General features: G+C 40.4%; 1 protein-coding gene and 1 long non-coding RNA gene across 2 annotated transcripts; both read right to left on the bottom strand.

Moving 5' to 3' along the window:
• Positions 4,467-8,251, bottom strand: LOC110257478 (ankyrin repeat domain-containing protein 26-like). Its single transcript, XM_021078202.1, has 2 exons — positions 8,099-8,251; positions 4,467-5,471 (listed from the first exon to the last, which is right to left on the bottom strand). The coding sequence occupies exons 1-2, from the start codon at positions 8,237-8,239 to the stop codon at positions 4,467-4,469; spliced, it is 1,146 nt and encodes a 381-aa protein (XP_020933861.1). The 5' UTR covers positions 8,240-8,251.
• Positions 16,871-19,524, bottom strand: LOC110257388. The gene is made up of 3 exons (XR_002339945.1): positions 19,433-19,524; positions 17,637-17,693; positions 16,871-16,950 (listed from the first exon to the last, which is right to left on the bottom strand). It is a non-coding gene; the product is annotated as an uncharacterized LOC110257388 (long non-coding RNA).

Consider the following 19,580-nt stretch of genomic DNA (forward strand, 5'->3'; position numbering starts at 1 on the left):
CTTGCTATACTGTATGTTCTCAACAATTTAATATTTAGGCACCTAGCATGCTAACGGACATGGTCTCATATACAAATCACCCTCAAATCAGTCTTTTTAGTGAAAGTTGCTGTCTGTGGGGAGCTTGAGGCCCAGAGTATATGCCCAATACTTCAAAATCTTCCATTAATTCCACCAAACAACTAGTACTTTTTTCCACTTATATAGTCATTTGGAACTTACTTCCTCTCTGCACCACTCAGTGGGCAGTGATCACAGACTACAATGCAGAGAGCACCTCCTGGATTGAGTGATACAAGACTTCCATGACCGTTGGAGGAATCAATCCAGTGGCATGGCTATTAGGTCAAAGTTCTGAATCGGTTTATTCCCAGGGACTGTTTATTTCAACCTATTTTAGCATGGACTCAGATGAGAAAATTCAGCTTATGGAGAATGGATATCAGAAAAGCTATTCTTGGAAGTTCCCACTGTGGTGCCATGGAAACAAATCCGACTGGTATCCACGCGCACGTGGGTTTGATCCCTGGCTTCACTCCATGGGTTAGAGATCCACCATTGACCTTGAGCTGTGAGGCAGGTCCAAGACATGACTCTGATCCTGAGTTGCTCTGCTTGTGGTTTAGGCCAGCAGCTGCAGTTCTGATTCGACCCGCAGCTTGGGAACTTCCATACACTATGGGTACAGCCCTAAAAAAAGCAAAACACAAAAACAAAAAGAAAAGAAAAGCTATTCTCAGAACTTTACAGTTAGTCAAATGCTATCAATCTGTAAATTCCACTTTTAGGTTCATACTAAAGAAAATTAGATTTTTTTTTATAGTGAGGGCAAAAGTGAACATTTAATTGAACAATTCTTCCCTATGAGTTCAAGTACTTTCCATTTTGTATTTATTGATTAAAATACCATTTAATAAAAGCTTTTTCATACCAATATCTACACAAGGAAATTATGCATATGATAAAAGTGCTTAAACTTATCCTAGTAACACTTAAGCTAAAATATTTTCAGTTTATGCAAGGACTGGTGCCATGCATATAGTTTCATATTCCCTGTTAGACAAATTTATACTTAAGACAAGATTATCTCTTACGAAAAAAAAATTAAACAGAGTAAAAATGACAGGATAAACTGTTCTACACGATGAGAATAGGGTCAATGACAAGAGGAACAGTCAGAGAAAGCTTCATGTGAAAAGAAGGAGAGACTGGAAGCCCTGTCTGAATAAATGGAGGATTAGGTGACAGGAAAAGAAAGGGAAAAGACAGAAAGGACAGCATGAGGAAAGGCAAAGAAAAGGTGACATCAGCCAGTTAACTTACAGGAGAAAATCCAACAGCAGGGAATAAAACGAGTCAACACAGTGACTTGAAAAGGAATGTTCACAGCAGCATTATTTATAGCCCCAATGTGGAAACAACCCAAAGGCCCATCAGCTGATGAGTGGGTCAATGTTTTGACCATGTAACACTGTACTGTTCCACAAGGAACAGACATGGAAGTGCTGATAACGGGCTCTACCATGGAGGAACCTTGAGAACTTTATGTCAAATGAAAAAAGCTAACCACAAGGGACAAAATTCCATGTGAGCCCATTTGTATGAAACCCCCAGAACAGGCAGAGCTATGGAGACAGGAATTAGCCTGGTGGTTGCCTGGGGCTGAGGGAGATGGAGGCTGTGAGCGACCCCGAAGAGATACAGGGTTTCTTTTTGGGGTGATGGTCCAAAATTGATTGTGGTGAAAGTTGCACAACTCTGAATAAACTAGTAGATACTGAACTACACATCTTAAAGGAGTGGATTATGTGACCTATGAAGCATATCTCAATACATTTTTTTAATCCAATGGTAGCATCTAGATAATTTCTTAATTCTTTATTTTGGCTATGCAAACTAGACAAGATCTAAATATCTCCATGCATTTACAATACAGTTAATTTGAAAAGAAAATAAAGGCAATGCCTAACTTCAACTGGCTTGTAGAATGACCTCACCGCACAAGATAATGTGAAATCCAAGAAAGAAATATACACATATTCTATACTCTTTCACAAAAGTGAAGATGAGAAATGACAGTTTTCTGGAACATTCCTTAAACAGTATCCTCTGACTTTTATCTGGCTTGCTTCATCATGGTGATAGAGACATCACCAAAACTTACTGTTTAATAGAAAAAAACAGACTCTCAAGTTCTGTGAGGAGTGATGCATCATTCTCTACTTTCCCAAGGGGAAATAGCCTAAGAAAAATTATATAATACAAAACAGCAGAATAAAAGTCAGAGTTTAAGAAATAAGCGCATTATAAAGCAATAAAATGGTAATGAAATAATGGTGATGAAAATAAAAAAGAAAGCTGTCTTTGAAAATTAGTCTCCTGAAACACTTTGTGTTATACATTAACTGTAGACACTCACATTTAACAATCTCAAACATACTTGACTTGTGATTTGTAATTTCTTTTTTAAATCTTATGCCTCATCTTCTAAATTAGCACAATAATGTGGCTTGACTTCCAGTGAAGCCTCTGACCTGGACAGCTTTTTCAGTTTATCAGCCAGTAATCATTTTTTAAATTCTTTTTTTTTTTTTTTTTGCTTTTTTAGGGTTGCACTCACGGCATATGGAGGTTCCCAGGCTAGGGGTCCAATTACAGCTACAGCTGCCAGCCTACAACACAGCCGCAGGAACATGGGATCCTTAATCTATCTACTAAGCAAGGCCAGGGATCGAACTTGCAACCTCATGGTTCCTAGTCAGATTCGCTTGTGCTGTGCCATGACGGGAACTCCCAGCCAGTTCTTGTTGATGCTGTCCCATAACTGCCTAATAAGATACACTGCCACTGACTTTATAAATCACCCTATTATTATTTATATTAATAACAGATAACTCCAACATAGGTAATTCAAAAACTATCCCCACAGACATCAACTCACCTTCTTCCCTTCGCATGTGCACCTTTCAGCTCATGGAATTTGGTGAAAGATTCAGAAGGTGTTACCCTCTTGTCTTATCAACACTAAGTTACTTAGAGGACAGATTCACCCTTGCCACCCACTCCTCCACCCTCGCCAATGAATTGGCAGAGCTTACCACCTCCTGAAATCTCATAAAGAAATGGATGTGAAAAAGAAATAGAATAAGGACATCCTCTTGCTGCCCAGCAGGTTAAGGATCCAGTGTTGTCACTGCAGTGGTTTGGGGCTGTGGTGTGGGTTCCATCCCTGGCCCTGGAACTTCCACATGCCCTAGGCACAGCCCACCACCCCGCCCCCCAAAAAAGAAAGAAAGAAATAGGAAAAAATAGGTGTATAGGTCAAACAAGTAACAGTAAATTCCACGCTGTGTAACATCTTCCTTCCTTTTTCTTAGAGGCTCCAATTACCTTCCGATTTCCCACTGTAAATCAACTCTACCTCACTATAATTAAAAATGAAACCAAACCCAAACAGAGTTCCTCACACATTCAATCCCATGCTCAAGTCCTTCCAACTGATTCCTCACTCAGAATAAAAATGAGGCCATGCCCATGGCCTCCAGGGCCCTTGATAACCTGGCCTCCACCTGCCTCCCTGACCGCAGCCCCTGCTGCTCTTCCCCCAACCCACTCTATGTAGGTGCCTCATGAATCCTGCCACCTCGCATTAGGCTGAAAATGGGAATCCAATGCCAAACTAATCAATCAGAGCTGATTGATTGGGTTGGACAAACTCATATCAATCTGGGTTGGACAAACTCATATCAAATAAGAGCAGCTCAGGCGTGAAATGAGAATGAGGAACCAGTCACTCGTAAAAATGGCCAAAGTAAATTATAAGTAGCAATGGGAAGATTAAGTCAAATGCAGGTCTGCCAAAACTCACCACATGGGTCCCAGATTATGGTTTGATGAAAAGGAGATGCCTTTAAAGAGTTGAGACGTCATAAGAATACATGATTTGAGATTGAAATATTTCCAAACTTACATCAAATGGACATGAATAAAACTAACATTATACCAAAGGGAAAGATCTGAAAAGCTACTGAAGGAAAAGAACTATGAGACACAGCACTCATACATGAGTCCCTCTGGGAAATCTTGATGGGCTGGCAAGGTCATCCACACAACCGAATCTTAATGTCAAAATACTCATCTGAGGTATGAGCATTTCACTTATCTTCTCCATCATGCTCTCACAATGTGGTGACACAGAGACAGAAATTATCGTCTTGGCACCATAACAGTACATCGTTAACAAACGTCTATATCTACGAACAATTTATAACATCATCTCTTACAACTGCATAGGTGACACAATGTCTTTACCCAAAGCCCAGCACCTCTCAGGTCTAATTTTTGTTTGCTGATTACAAGGTAGGCTTTTAAGCTGATTGATAGCATATACATATCTATATAGATATACAGACATATAGATATCAGTTTTGACATTCAACTAGATTCCGTTGTGGTCACCATAAATGTTACTCTGAACTTCCCTTCAGCAAGTCTGAGAATCCCTTCTCTTTCTGGATACTTACGGCTCTCTGTGTTTTCACATTTTCAGCCCGAGACAGCCTCTCCTTGAGAAGATGAAGCTCATTGGTTGACTTCTTAAGGCTTTCCTGCAGCATCAGAGTTTCCTTTTCCTTTTGGTCTTGAAAGGTCTTCAGGATATCCTGAAACCGTTCTTGGCTATCCATTACCATCTTCTCTTTGCTCTCGATTTTGTTTTGCGCGTCATCCAGCTGTTGTCGCAGAAACAGGTTTTCACTCTCTAGTTGGGCTAATCTCTCCTCCAAGCGCTCCTGCTTGCCCATGTATTCCTTCACTTTGCCTTGTTCACGTCGACACAGGTCTTCACTTTCCTTCTTCTGACACTGTGCTTGGCTCAGTTCTCTCTGTACCTGTTCTAATACCAAAGACTTTTCTCTGAGAGCATCTCTTGTGTGATGCAGCTCAATGTCTATGCTGTTGAATTTACTTTCAGTGTCACTCTGTTGCTGCAAAAGTAGCTCATTATGATCTTTCAGGTTAGACATCTCCAAATTCATTTTGTCCTGTAAACATAGCCACTCATCTCTTGCTCTCTGAAAGGTGAGTTCCAGGTCTCTTTTTGATGTCTGACTTTGCTGATGGTCATGCATGACAGTAGTCAGCTTGGAACAATATAATGCAACATCTGTTTCCAGGCTTTCTTTCTTTTGTTCTTCCTTCTTCAGTTTAGACTTCAGCCTTGTATTCTCAGCTGTCAGATCATGAAGCTGTCCACTGTATGTCTGTGTCAATTTTTCCTCATTAAGTTTTATTGCCTTTTGAAGTTCATCATTCTTTTGTTTTACAATTTCAATGTTATCTAAATATTTCTTTTCCTTTTCCTGGTTCTCATTTTTTATTGTGTCTATTTCTCGTTTTAACGTGGCAATTTCATCCTGCATCATGAGATTTTCATGCGACAGATTTGTTGCTTTTTCGTGACTATCAGAAACCTAAGTAAAAGCAAAGGAGATTTTTAGCCTGTACTCAATAAACTGACCCATGCTTTCCTCTGAAATGAAACACTAGTCTATGTGTTTATTCAATGAGATGACTGCAGTGAGTGGCAATCCAACTGGACAGAAATAAAGGTTGGATACATCTCTCAGACTTTCCACAAGCAGGAATCCCCTGAAGTTCAAAAATTGAATGGAAGACAATCACTCCATGAAAGGAAAAAGGAAACCACAAGAGAATTTTTAAAATGCTCAGGATTAGAAAGGGTTTTCTCCAAATTACAAGAAGCCCAGAAGGCATCTAATAAAAAAGGAATGAATCTAACTCCACTTAAGCATGGCTTCTGATGTCTAATGTGTCCAGCCACCCTACAGGAAGAGCCTTTTCTCTGTACATACTTTGAACAGACCGAATTTCCTAAAATGTTTTCTTCCAGAGAAGAGTTCATAAATATTTAAACTTCCTAACATGTTTTACAGTCAGTTGCAAGAATTACATCTACTGATAACTGACAAAGCTAGCCACTGTACTAATCGATTCCCTCTCTAGGACATTTCTAGGATGAAGAGATTAAAAACATAAGCAAGGTCTTCTGTTTCTACTATGAATCCGCTTACACGAAACCACAAGTACTTCTGGAGTATGATACATAGAAACCCAAAATAAGCTTGAGGTTTCACTCTTGGTGAATACACTAATGGTAAATCAGGTCAAACGCATAGAGCTCTTCTTAGAAAATCATGAGAGTATTTGCTGCTGCAATAACTTTTATTTCCTCTTATTAATGTTAGAATATTAATCAGTGGGAAATAGGTGGGACATTCGATTGAACTCTTTTACTAAAAATAAGATACTTCTCCATAAATAAATTGTAACTAAGCATATACTGTGGCATATCTATCACTATTCTCAAAAGTTCCTTGCACTGAAACAGGATACCACATGGAGCAAAGTGGTAAGTTTCTCACAAGGAGAAGGATGACATCCAACACAGGGTCTCTGAACTGGCCCTCCGCTTCCTCCCTGCCATCGGTGGAAGGGATGATGTCCCGGTTAATCTATCAAGGAAGTAAAATCACTGGCGAAACCAAGAATATCTATTATGACTACTAGTAGCTTTGCAATTATGGAGAGTTCATCAATTCCTATGGAAAACATTAAAGGCCTCTCCTTGGATGAGGCTGTCGTAAATGTCATGACATGACTGCTGCAGACAATGGATCTGAATTAAAAGGGTTACTTTAGGAGTTCCCGCTATGTCTCAGTGGGTTACGAATCAGACTGCAGCAGCTCAAGTCACTGTGGAGGTACAGGTTTGATCCCCAGCCAGGGGCGGTGAGTTCAAGAATTTGGTGCTGCCGCAGTTGCAGTGCAAACTCAATCCCTGGCCCAGAAACTTTCATGTGCTGTGGGGGAAGCCACCAAAATTACAAAAAATGTTACTTTACCCAAAGGGCCAGAAATGCCACCTGCCCCCACAAATATACTTATATAAGCTCTTAAAATGCTGTACAGCTTCTGGGATACACAGTGCTGGTTTTTAAAATATATACATATGGAAGTGCATACACACACATTTTGGCTTCTACAACCTGTGGACACATTTCTTTAGGTTTTTGGTCTCATACCTTTTAAAAGGAGTCAAAAGCTTAAGGGCAGAAATTGAAGGAAGAAAATGTTGAAAGGAAGTGACATTCTTTAAGCACAAAGATAGTTATCCCACATGAACCATTCAAATTTTAAATTAAATGATAGCGAAATTAATCACAGAGCAAAAATACAGGCAGGTAAGGTGTGGCGAAAGAAAATTGCTTTACATGCCGTTCACTCCATCATAGATTTAAAGCACTGTATTTTAATTTAGCCTGTATTTTCACATAAAAAACTCAAAATTGGAATTCCCTGATGGCTGAGCCAGTTAAAGATCCAGGGTTGTCACTGTTGTGGCTCAGGTCACTGCTGCTGTGCGGGTTCAATCCCTGACCCAGAAACTTCTGCATGCTCTGGGCCAAACAGAGCCAAACAAACAAACAAAAAGCCAAAATGAAGCCATGGATTTGAAGTAAGAACATTATTTTGCTGGAGTTCCCACTGTGACTCAATGGGATCAGCGGCATCACTGCATGGCTTTGGTCTGGTCTGGTTTGGTCTCCGAAAAATGCGGCTTGGAGTTGCCTGGGAATTCCATATGCTGCTGGGTGGCCAAGAAAGGAAAAAAAAGAAAAGCAAAGGAAAAAGTAGATCTATGCCCATGAGTGGGATTGCTGGGTCATATGATTGTTCTATGTATAGTTTTCTAAGGTCCCTCTGTACTGTTCTCCATAGTGGTTGTACCACCTTAGAATATTACTTTGTTGAATGGACCCAAAATGCCAATCATTACTTTCATGAAGAAGCTCAATTTACCTAGCATCCCTCCATTCATAAAATATATATAGGGCTCTTAGAAGCCAAGAAGTGCAAGTGAATAATTCAGCTATAAATGGCAGGGTTCATAATTAGGAGGAGATGACATTTTATTTGTTTCAGACCTACATGATACATATTAAATCAAAGGGATATGAGAAATAATACTGGTGAAATGGTGTCAGAAATATGAACATTTCACCAAGGATTAATTTACCTGGTTCAGCCTGTCTCTCACAGCCTTCAATTCCCCTTGTAGTCCTTCGACAGTGAGTTCAAGTTGCTGTTTCAATTCAGTTTCTTTACTACATTGCTCTTCTTCTCTTCTTAACTGCTCTCTAATTTCTTCAGATAACATATCTGCCTTTTTTCTTTGTTCTTCTTCTTGTTTTAAGGATAATCTGTGGATAAATATGCTTACCTTAAAATCTGTCTTGTTAGAAAGAAAAAGTTCATTCGATGATCTGGCTCTTCACACACTGTGTAATATCCCAATGATATGTCTGTCTCTGTTCTCCAATTATTTTTCACTTCTAGGTCTCATGGTTTTAATTTTTAAATTTTTTATTATAGTTAATTGAGAATGTTCTATTTCTCCTTATAGCAAAGTGACCCAGACATACATGTATATACACTCTTTTTCTCCTATTCTCTTCCAAAATGTTCTATCACAAGTGAGTGGATACAATTCCATGTGCTACACAGCAGGTGGGTCTTCTAGTGTTAATTTGTCACTTTGGTTTCTTCACAGAGATAGTAATACTTAAAAGATAGCAGTGAGTGAGTTTCTGCCATGGCTCTGCAGAAATGAATCTGACTAGTATCCATGAGGATGCAGGTTCGATAGCTGGCCTTGCTTGGTGGGTTAAGGATCCCACACTGCCATGAGCTCTGGTGTAGGTCAAACATGCAGCTCGGATCTGGCATTGCTGTGGCTGTGGTGATGGCCAGGGGCTAGTGATCTATTTCGACCCCCAGTCTTGGGAACCTCCTTATGCCATGGGTAGACACTAAGAAGAAACAAAAAAGCAATCAAAGAAAAACACTTTGCTACTAAGTAAGTTTTAATCAGTAGTAACCAGTGAATAGTGCCGGAAGTTGAAATTTAAAATTATTCAGGAAAATTAGAGGTGAAAACTACCCTTTGTTCCCACTCAGTCATAATGACTCTCCATTAGAAGAGAGAATGCAGTTACTAACTAAAAGAAGCTGTTGTTTAGAAACAAGTTTATAAGTTCACTAGAAATGTCCGTGCAGCTTCCTGAACTATTCCGTGTACCCCCAAATGATTTATAGCACAAGATAACATCTGTAGATGTCTTTTGCATCTACAAGTCCCCACATCTATAGTGCACGATATCATCTGTAGACATCTTATAGAGAACATCTATCTGGGGATTACTACAATCAAACTAAGCTAAGGAGTCTAATATCTATGGCCGTATTATTTGTTTTTCTTTTTGGGCCACACTTGTAGCATGTGGAAGTTCCTGGCCCCATACCATACATCACAGCTGGGGCAATGCCAGGTCTTTACCTCACCAGGCCAGGCCAGGGATCAAAATCTCACTGCCACAGAAACAATGCCAGATCGTGATCCCGCTGTGCCACAGCAGGAACTCCCTGCCCTGTGCTTTTTATGATTTTTTTTCTTTTGAGACACTTTCAACTTACCATGTTAAAAATAATCTATTTAATGAATCATTTTAAACGCTCTTCTAAGCAAGATATGATCCATATTAATTAAACAATAAAGAAAAATATGTGCTTTCAGCATAGACCACAGAAGTAATTTCATCTTTGTGTGAGAAATATGTTGACTAATACTCACTTTCCATTTTACTTTTCTTCTATCCACATCCACACAGATGTTAAGAAGAAACCTGCAAAGTATTTTAAAAGCTTCTGTCTTGAGAAAAATGGTCATTTCATAAGCCTGTGGGTGGAAACCTAACATAATATAATCTTCTCTGAGAACAATTCAGAAATATGGACCAATGAGTTCCCACTGTGGCACAGGGGTTAAGGACTGGGCTTGTCTCCATGTCATTGTCAGTTTGGTGTCTGGCCCCAGAACATCCATATGCCAAGAGTGCAACCAGAAAAAGAAAAAACAAAAACAAAAAAATGACAAGAGTACAATGGATTCAAGACTTTTTTTTACAGTTCTTTTAATTAATCCAAAAAATATGAGATTAAAGAATTTTTTCAGGAGACCCTGTCATGGCGCAGTGGAAATGAATCCCACTGGGAATCATGTGGTTGTGGGTTTGATCACTGGCCTCGCTCAGTGGGTTAAGGATCCGGCATTGCCATGAGCTTTGGTGTAGGTCGCAGATGCAGCTGGGATCTGGCATGGCTCTGGCTCTGGCATGGCTCAAGGCCGGCAGAAACAGATCCCAGTAGACCCCTAGCCTGGGACCCTCCATATGCCACGGGTGTGGCTGTAAAAGGTCAAAAGACAGAAGAAAAAAAGAATTTTTTCAAAGTAAATAATTAAAAATGAAGACATAAATTCATAGAAAAGGTGTTCCTTGTATCATTAAATACAACACAGAAAAATGAAACAAAAACCAAAATTCAATCTGATAAACAAGCAACAAGGTTTTCATAAAGTGGAGGTAGGTACAGTCATGAAAATGATTATGTGCAATTATATGCATTAAATTATCAGACGTTTTCACTGTTAAGAACTTGCTGATTTATCTTCAGGAAATCACAGTCCACAATACTAATGAAGATTTTCCCCTCTAAAATCCTAGAAGGTAAGATAGCACTTATAAAACATCTCTTCTATAACTGCATCATGAAAACAGTTAAATGGTAAAACCAAGATGCTCAGTACCTCAAGCTGCAGAGCTCTCCTTGCCACTCTGCCATTTGATGCTCTAACTGGGACTTCACTTCTTTTGTTTCTGATAGCTCCTTTCGTAGGCCACTGATCGTACTTTCCATGTTTTTAACTTTTGCTTTAAGGTGTTCACATCGGTTGTTTTTAAGTTCTAGCGATCTTTCGTATGCAAGAACTGCACCTAAGCTAAGAGAACCTGCATTCAGGAGAAAAGAAAAACAAACAAAACACATGAGCAATTCTTGTGGATAAAGGGTGGGGTGCTTGGTACATTCACTCATCCATAACATGAGACAATACACATTGGATATGTATAATGTGGAAGCATGCGAATAAGCTCTGCAGATAAAACACACAAGACCCCTGGCTCTTGTTCAGCTTCGAGTCTAGTAGAAGAGAGAGACAAACAAAGAAAAACTCAGAGAGGTACTATAAGACAAGAGAGGTCCATGATCAACAACGTAACTGGATGTAGACTGGGTCCAGGGAAGATTCCCCAAGGAGGAGATGACCACACTGAGAAATGAAGGCTGAGCCGGAAGCACGGAGCAAAGAAGGAAGAAGAACACTGTAGACAGTGCACAGCCTGTGCCCACGTCCTCCTGCCATCTGCTCCTCGCCAAGACAGAGGAACATGTGCAAGATTCCCTTCCTACCTGAAACAAGCAAAAGGAACACAAACAGAATACATAACAAATGCTCTTCCAGACCAGGGGCTTCAGGCAAGGAAGGACAATGTTCCCTGAAAACACACGAGGTTAGCCTGAAGAACACCCCAGCTCACTGCCTTGAGAGAATGTCCAGGCCCCAACACAGGCAGAAGGAACTGACCTGGAGGCCACCAGGCTCCCTGAGTTGACGTGATGACACTGAGAGTCTGGTGGAACCAAAGCAGACAGCACAGGTCAGAACATGAGAAGAGGGAGTTCCCCAGTGGTGCAGTGGGTTAAGGATCCCCTGTTCTCACTGTAGTGACTTTGGTTGCTGTGGATGTGTGGGTTTGATCCCTGCCCTGGGAACTCCCATATGCCACCAGCAGGGCCAAAAACAAATGAATTAAAAAAATAAATAACTGAATTTTCATAAAACCCATGAAGTAAAAATTGAGAGAACTGCACAGAGAAACAAATACACAATTATATTCTGAGATGGCACTAGCCCTCCCTCAATAAAGTTGACAGGCTGCAAAGCAGCAGGGATATGATAGACCTGAACACCAATATTCTTCTCGAGTAGCCAGAGAACACTTACCAGAAGAGACTATATTCTGGGTCATAAAATACAGCTTAATAAAAGGAGCAAGCCAAAAAGATCTAAGTCATACCAAGTGTGTTCCCTGGTGACAAAGCAATGAAACTGGAAATGAAGAATGACAATACCTCTGGAAAACACTCAAATATTTGGAATCTAAATAACCCTTGAGGCAAAGGAGCAATGAGAAGACGAATTAGAATGCATTTTGAGTGGAACTGAAAGTGAAAACACGTTATCCCACGATCGATGGGATGCTGCTTACATCCAGGGAAATTTATAGCATTGAATGTCTGGTTCAGAAAAGAAGAAAGGTCTCAAATCAGTGACCTTGGCTTGCTCCATAAGAAACCAGCAAAAGAGCACATTAAACTCCAAGAAATCACAAGAAAGGAAAAAAGAAACATCAAAGGCAAAACTCAATGAGAAAGAGGACAAATAACACAATGTGGAAAACTCAGTGAAACCAAATGTTTCCAGGGGATCCCTACGAGGGATAGACCTCTAGCCAGGCCGGTAAGGAAACAACGAGAGAAAGGACAAATTACCAGTTTCCAAAAGGAGTAATGTGATCTTGCTACAGTGTCTACCCATATGAACAGGATGACAGAGTAATATCATAAACCTTAGGGCAACAAATTGGACAACTCAGATGAGATGGGTAAGTTCCTTGAAAGAGAAAAATTACCAAAGCGCAATGCAGAAAGAACAAGTAAGCCAAATAGCCCTCTATCTGAAAAAGGAACGAGAGCCCCAGGGAAAGACCTTCCCACAAAGGAAAATTCTAGGCCCAGATGGCTACGCTGGTGAAATCTACCAAGTGTTTTTGGGAGAAATAATACCAATTCCACACAAATTCTCCTCAAACAAGGAAGATGCCTCACAGTGCTCCACTCATTCTGTGAAATTAGCATTATCCTCAAGCCAGAACCAGTAAACGGTATTCCAAGAAAGCTATGTCATGAAAACGGGGGTAAAAATTCTAAACAGGACATCAGCCAATTAAAGCCAAAAATACCTTCAAGGGATAATCTGTCCAAATGGGGTCTATCCCAAGAATGCAGAATGCAGGGCTGTTTCGCTCTTTCCAAATCAACTTAGGTCAATCTCCATATTAACAAACTAAAAAGAAACACCATACGATCCTGTCGGTAGGTAAAAAGATGCACTTGACACAACTCCACATCGTCCTGAGAAAACCTGCCAGCACACCAGGAATACAAGGGAACTTCTCCGAGAAGATGGAGACCTATGATTAAACCCGCAGCCAACACTGTATCTAATGAGGAGAAACGGAATGCTCCTCCCAGAATACAGGGACTAAGACAGGAACAGCTTCTTCTGCTCCTCTTCAGCACAATACCAGAGGTTCCAGCCAGTGCCATGGTCAAAGTCAAGCAACAGAAGGCATCGGAGGGGCAATGAAGAAGTGAAACTGGCTGCGAATCAGCAGGCAGCATGGTTTCCTAATAGGAGTTAGCGAACTCCACCTTGTGGGTCAGGCTGCTTGCTTTGGTGAAGTTCTCCCAAAACACAGACATTTCCAGAAATTTCTGTGCTGTCTGTGGCTACACTCATAGCACAACTTCATGGGCTGGTTAGCTGGACAGAGAAGGTGCTGGCTGGCTGCAAGTCTTGAAGATGAACTGTCTTTAGAAAGAGAGTAGCTTAAGAATGAAGACGCTTCCCAACCTTTGGTCACACTGAAAATCTGAGAGAATCTACCAAAACTCCACAAGACCTACTAAATGAGCTTGGTAAGGTTGGAAGACACAGAATCAATATACCACATCCAACCGTATTTCTATCATCAGAATAAACCCTCAGAAATTAACATTTAAAATATACTAGTTACAACTGCCCTGAAAAAGAAGAAATACAGGTAACCACATAAAAGACGGAGACATCGATACACTGAAAACTCCAAAATATTACGGAGAAATTCAAGGAAGATCTGCAGGAATGGAGAAATTGTCTTTCTCCAAGGCTTGAAAACTCACTATTGTTAAGAAGTCAGTTCTCCCCCAAAGAAATCGGTAGATGCAACATGATCCAGAACTCATTTGCAGAAGACTAGCAGATTTTTCTTAAAGAAAGAGACAAGCTGATTCTAAAGTTCCCGTGGAAAGAAGGGTCTAAAATGGGTACAAGAGGAAGCCAGAGGATTGATTGTGGCCTTTAACCACACAGCAAAGAAAAGCAGCAGCTGGACTGTAAGCGAGGGGCAAACATGACAAGACCTAATTTTCTAAAAAAGTACCTAATAATGGTGGTTACCGTGAACACCAAGGTTCCAGGAGGGGGAAATGCAGGGCAGCAAGTCCTGAGGTTACGTCAGCATTCTCGGAGGCCAGTGATCAACCGACCTTGGGTGAAGGCACAGGCGAGAAGCCAAGTCAACAGAAAAACACAGTGAGTGGGAATTATCACTGCCCTTTGGCTGAAAGCATATAATAACTCTTTATGCTTTCATAGAGATCTTTTGCCTCTGACTTGAACAGCACAGTAACATATTCATGCAGTACTAGACAAACACCCCAAACATTCATTCACAAATTCATCCACCAAATATTGAGGAACAAAATGAAAAGTAAAAATACAGGACACGATTCAATACTAGTTTCAGCGGAAACGCATCCACCTAGTATCCCTGAAGATGCGGGTTTGATTCCTGTCTTCGCTCAGTGAGCTATGCTCTAGTTTGCAGACATGGCTCAGAACCCACATAGCTGTGGCTGTGGCACAGGCGGCTGTAGTAGTTCTGATTTGACCCCTAGCATGGTGACATCCTTGTGCTGTGGGTTCGACCCTAAGAAGCAAAAACCAACCAACCAAACAAAAAACAAAGAGAAGCAGACAAAGTCACAACATCCTCTGTTTGCATCATAATTGCACTGTTTTGTGTTTCAACTGAAATCATGGTTTAAAGATTTTTATTTTTTTCTAGCATAGTTGATTTAATATGCTGTCAATTTCTGTACAGCAGAGATAAGTGCACCTTTTTAACAACACACAAAACTTCAACTGCAAAATTATTCTTGGTTTCCAAAAATTGTTATGTCTATGCTTTTCTCGGTTCCTTATGCTGAAACGTGTTCCTCTACTGCTCTGACAAATTTCTCTTCATGTTTTCAGACTCAGCCTGCTTTGTGAAGTCCTCCTTAATTATGGCTATCTTTCCCCAGATAAATAGGTATCTTTTCCCCTGGAGCTACCTTAGTGTTTTATCGATTTTTTGTAGTCAATTTCTCCACCTGAACTGGAAATCATTTTTTACATGTCTCTTATCTTCTAGACTGTGGAGACAAGTTCTTTTTGGTGGTTGTTTTTGTTTGGTTTGGTTTTTTGGCTGCACCCACAGTATTTGGAAGTTTCTGAGCCAGGGATCAAATCTGAGCCATAGCGCAGCTCTACCTATCCCGCAAGCCCAGATCCTTTAACTCACTGGATGGCCAAGGGCTGAACACACACTGCCCAAAAGACCTGAGCAGCTGCAGTCAGATTGTTAACCCACTGTGCTATAGTGGGATATCCAGGACCTGCTTTTAAACATCATCTTTGTATAAAGTCTTTTACTCAATAACTGTCTATAACTGTCTATAACTGTCAATAACTGTCTATGCTCAATAGTGGGCATAAAAAGAAGAAGAAGAATATAGATAAAAGGTGTCAGAGATAACTTTCTAGCAATAAAGCCTGAGGTCAGTCAGCAGTGAGGTCAGTCAGATTCAAAGGAACAGAGGGCAGGAAACAGAGAGGGCAGGCAAGGCTGTTCTGAGGCAGGAAGAAAAGCATGCAGTCAGGTAAACATTTGTCTACACTACAGGAAGAGGTGAGGAGGGCCTCAACAGCTGTTCAGATGACAGGAGCAAAGGACAGCCAGAAAAGGCTGGAGATAGAGAGTCAGGCAAAAGTCCGAATATGAATATCTTTTACGTCATTGTAAGATGCATGGATATTCATTTGCTTTCTAGAGTGGTTCACGGTCCTACATGCCCCAGAGACAGATCACTCTAAGTGTCATGGGAAGGATGCATTTGAAGGGCACACAAATAAATGGAGGGATATGAGTCTGAAGGCTTTAATAAGCAAAAAGGCTGATGTTTCCAGATGTTTCCAGAAATACTTCGCACGTAAATGATCGGGGGAGAGAATATGTATGGCTGGGACATTTTGCTGTACTTGACAGAACACTGTAAGTCAACTACAATAAAAATGTTAAAAAAAAAAAAAAGACAGAAACCAATTCAACCAGCATTCCACATAATGGCATGCTGCTGTTTGTCTCTATTTAATAACAGGAACCAAACACTGCATAAATAAATGGACAACGAAATCTATGTTTCTTATGCTTGGAAATACCTTTCAAAGCTTAGATACCAAAAGTAACATCTACCTTATTTACCTCAAATTCTCCCATTAAATTAAAAAAAAAATAGTATGCTTTCATTATAGATCCCGAATAAGCAAGAGGCATGTAGGTTTAACAAAACACGCAGTTAAGATTTCAAAAGGAAGGAATGTTATGTTTCCAATGATTTTGCACTAGCAAAGTGCACACACAGCAATGTGAACATGCTGGCTGATGAGGAGAAAAGTCGTTTCCAATCAGAGGAACGGATCATGATCCCAAGGGGATAAAGTGAGAGCCTCTCTTTCATGCAATACCGCGGCAGCATGGACCCCCATTGTACTGCAAGCGTATATCATTATCTTCAATTTGCTCTCGAATTTAGGAAGTACCCATTAGGGATGGCACTTCAGTTGAATGTCCAATTCATTTCTCATCAGAGAGAGTGTGTGGAATTGATCACCTGGGATATATACTTGCAGAGTAATACCGCATAGAAATATTCAATTTTCCATACCCGTGTGGGCCACTTCTATACCTCTATTTCTTGGATCCTCTTGTTTAGCCATCTTAGAGTTGCCTAATCCACTCGCCCAAGGAGGTCTCTGAGGCACATCTGAGGAATAATGTAGAGACAATATTCAATATTGAAATATGATTATCAAAAAGGACACAATAAATTCAAATGCAACAGCCGTATTAGATATCAGTGATGTTTTGCATTTTAAAATCAGCGTAGTATTTACTGATATAATACCAATTTATCATTTAGGGAATGAATCCGATTCATTTCTTCTGTTTCCAAAATCTGTTGGGTTTGGTATCTCATGCCAATGTTGAAAAGGATCTTAACAAAATATCAGCTACCTTAAAAACAACAACAACGACCAATGCCTCCATATTCAAATTAACCTCACATGCATAACAAATGCCAATACCACCTGTACCTTTGATGCCTGATAGGGATGAGGGGTGGCTGTGATTGACCCCAGGGCTAGCACCCCTCCTGCTTCCAGGATTCTATGGAGCAGCAATGATCTGATTGGGTTTCAGTGCAAATACACTGAAGCCCCTTGCAAGGCGTTCTCCCCAATTTCCTCATTACTTCCACAATCACCCACTTCATGTGTTTCTTTCCTCCCTCCTTCCTTTCGCTATGTCTGAATCCTGGGAGTTGTAGTGAATGACTGACCCTGGTGCGGTTTGGAGAACCGCTGAAACAATTCCATTATTTACATGAAATTGGTATGATTTGGATGAATGTGTTATACCGAATTACAGTCAGGTCCTTTCACCGAATACCTTGCTTTGACTCCGTTTCTCCTGATGTCTGCCTTGGAGGTCCCTCTGCTGTGCGATCTATTTGAATAAAGTTATAAAGGGGTTGATGAAACAGTGATGTCAGAACATAACGTGACTCAAACAACAACCATATTTTAACCAGAATTTTTTAAAAAGAGAGAGAATCCTGATGATGAATAACACATTCTAGAGTATGAATTTTCCCATGAAGAAAACCAGCGCTTCTTGGCCAGGCATTGCTTTTCCGACTTCTGTACTATTGGCAGGTAGCTTTCAAAAATAATCTCTTACTGGTATGCTGAGCACCAGCTCAGTTCTGCAGTTCTTGTCTTTTTGTCATTTGTTTATAGCACCAGGAATCAACTGCTAAGTTCCCAGCTTTAAAGAAGGTAACTTTTTTTTTGCTGTGAGCCGCACGGGAAGTCCAAGAAGGTAACTTTTGTGCGGAGACGAATCACCATGCGATGACTAGTACTCATCTATGAAACGCAATCCGTGTGTTGTAAAAAGTAAAGGGCCATTTTTATAACAAGACCGACTTGTTATGATGTGATTATACAGCAAATGCAACACACTAACGTAGAATTCTTTTTGATCTAGCAGCAGCTCGGGTCACTGCAGAGGTGCAGACTCAACTCGAGGCCTGGCACACTGGGTTAAAGAGTCTGGCATTTCTGCAGCTCCAGCTTTGTTTCAATCCCTGGGCCAGATATAGCCATTAAAAAAAAAAAAAAAAAAAAAAAAAAAAGAGTTTCCCCTGTGACTCAGCAGGCTAAGCACCCAGGGTTGTCTCTGTGAGGATGGGAGTTCCCTCCTAGACTCGCTCAGCGGGTTATGGATCAGAGGTTGCCCCAAGCTGCAGCATAGGTCACAGATGCTGCTCAGATCCGGTATTGTTGTGGCTGTGGTGTGGGCCAGAAGCTCCAGCTCTCATTAGACCCCTAGCCTGGGAACCTCCATAGGCCGTGGGTACGGCCCTCAAAAAAAAAAAAACAACAAACAAAACAAAACAAAAAAACCAAAGAAAACAAAAAAACCAAAAACAAAAGAGTGAAATGATCAGGGCCATGCACAGAATCAATCACTGTTAATGAATAAATGCATAAATCCTGGGTCCTTGGAGAACAAGGCTCTGCTTAATATTTTACGAATGGTAGCAACTGAGAAGGGGAATTATCTACAGGAATGGCTTGAAGTTATTCCTATTTATTTTGCAGTTTTCCTGTTTCACATCTTCCCATGCTGAGGGTGAGGGAGTGGGAGGGACTGGGAGTTTGGGTTCGTACATGCACATGACTGCCTTTAGAATGGATAGGCCATGGGGTCCGCCTGGACAGCACAGGGAACTACATGCAATCATGTGTCACAGAACATGACAGACGATGGTATGTGAAGGAGAATGCCTATGTGTGCATGGCTGGGTCCTTTTGCTGTACTTGACAGAACACTGTAAGTCAACTACAATAAAAACGTTGAAAAAAAAAAAAAAAAAAAAAGAGAGAGAGAGAATCCACTTCGACCTGCATTCCACATAATGGCATGCTGCTGTTTGTCTCTATTTAATAACAGGAACCAAACACTTCATAAATAAATGGACAACAAAATCTATGTTTCTTATGCTTGGAAATACCTTTCAAAGCTTAGATACCAACAGTAACATCTACCTTATTTATGTCAATTCCTCCCATTAAATTAAAAAAAAAAATAGTAACAGAATCATGAGTAAGAAGACTGTGAGCATTTCAACTATTTTAGTGTTCTACTTTTCAGAGTTACATTTGTATCGCAAAATTTACCTGATCTGGACGTTGGCAAATCCTTTGTTCCAACTTTTATTTTACGAACATTGGTCACTCCAACTGGAGGCTGAATGGGTTTGGATTAGAGTTGATTAAAAAATAACATACACACGATAAAATCTGTAGTTCTTATTTCAAGCTAAAA

The sequence above is a fragment of the Sus scrofa genome, chromosome 17 (assembly GCF_000003025.6).
Source record: "Sus scrofa isolate TJ Tabasco breed Duroc chromosome 17, Sscrofa11.1, whole genome shotgun sequence".
Taxonomy (NCBI): Eukaryota; Metazoa; Chordata; class Mammalia; order Artiodactyla; family Suidae; genus Sus; species Sus scrofa.

What these genes read in the sequence shown, in the direction of transcription:
- LOC110257478 (XM_021078202.1), bottom strand. Translation starts at nt 8,239, where the DNA reads ATGTTATCTGAAGAAATTAGAGAGCAGTTAAGAAGAGAAGAAGAGCAA. An exon ending in TGAGAGACAGGCTGAACCAG is followed by an intron (nt 5,472 to 8,098) that starts GTAAATTAATCC and finishes GCTTTTACTTAG; the next exon opens with GTTTCTGATAGTCACGAAAA.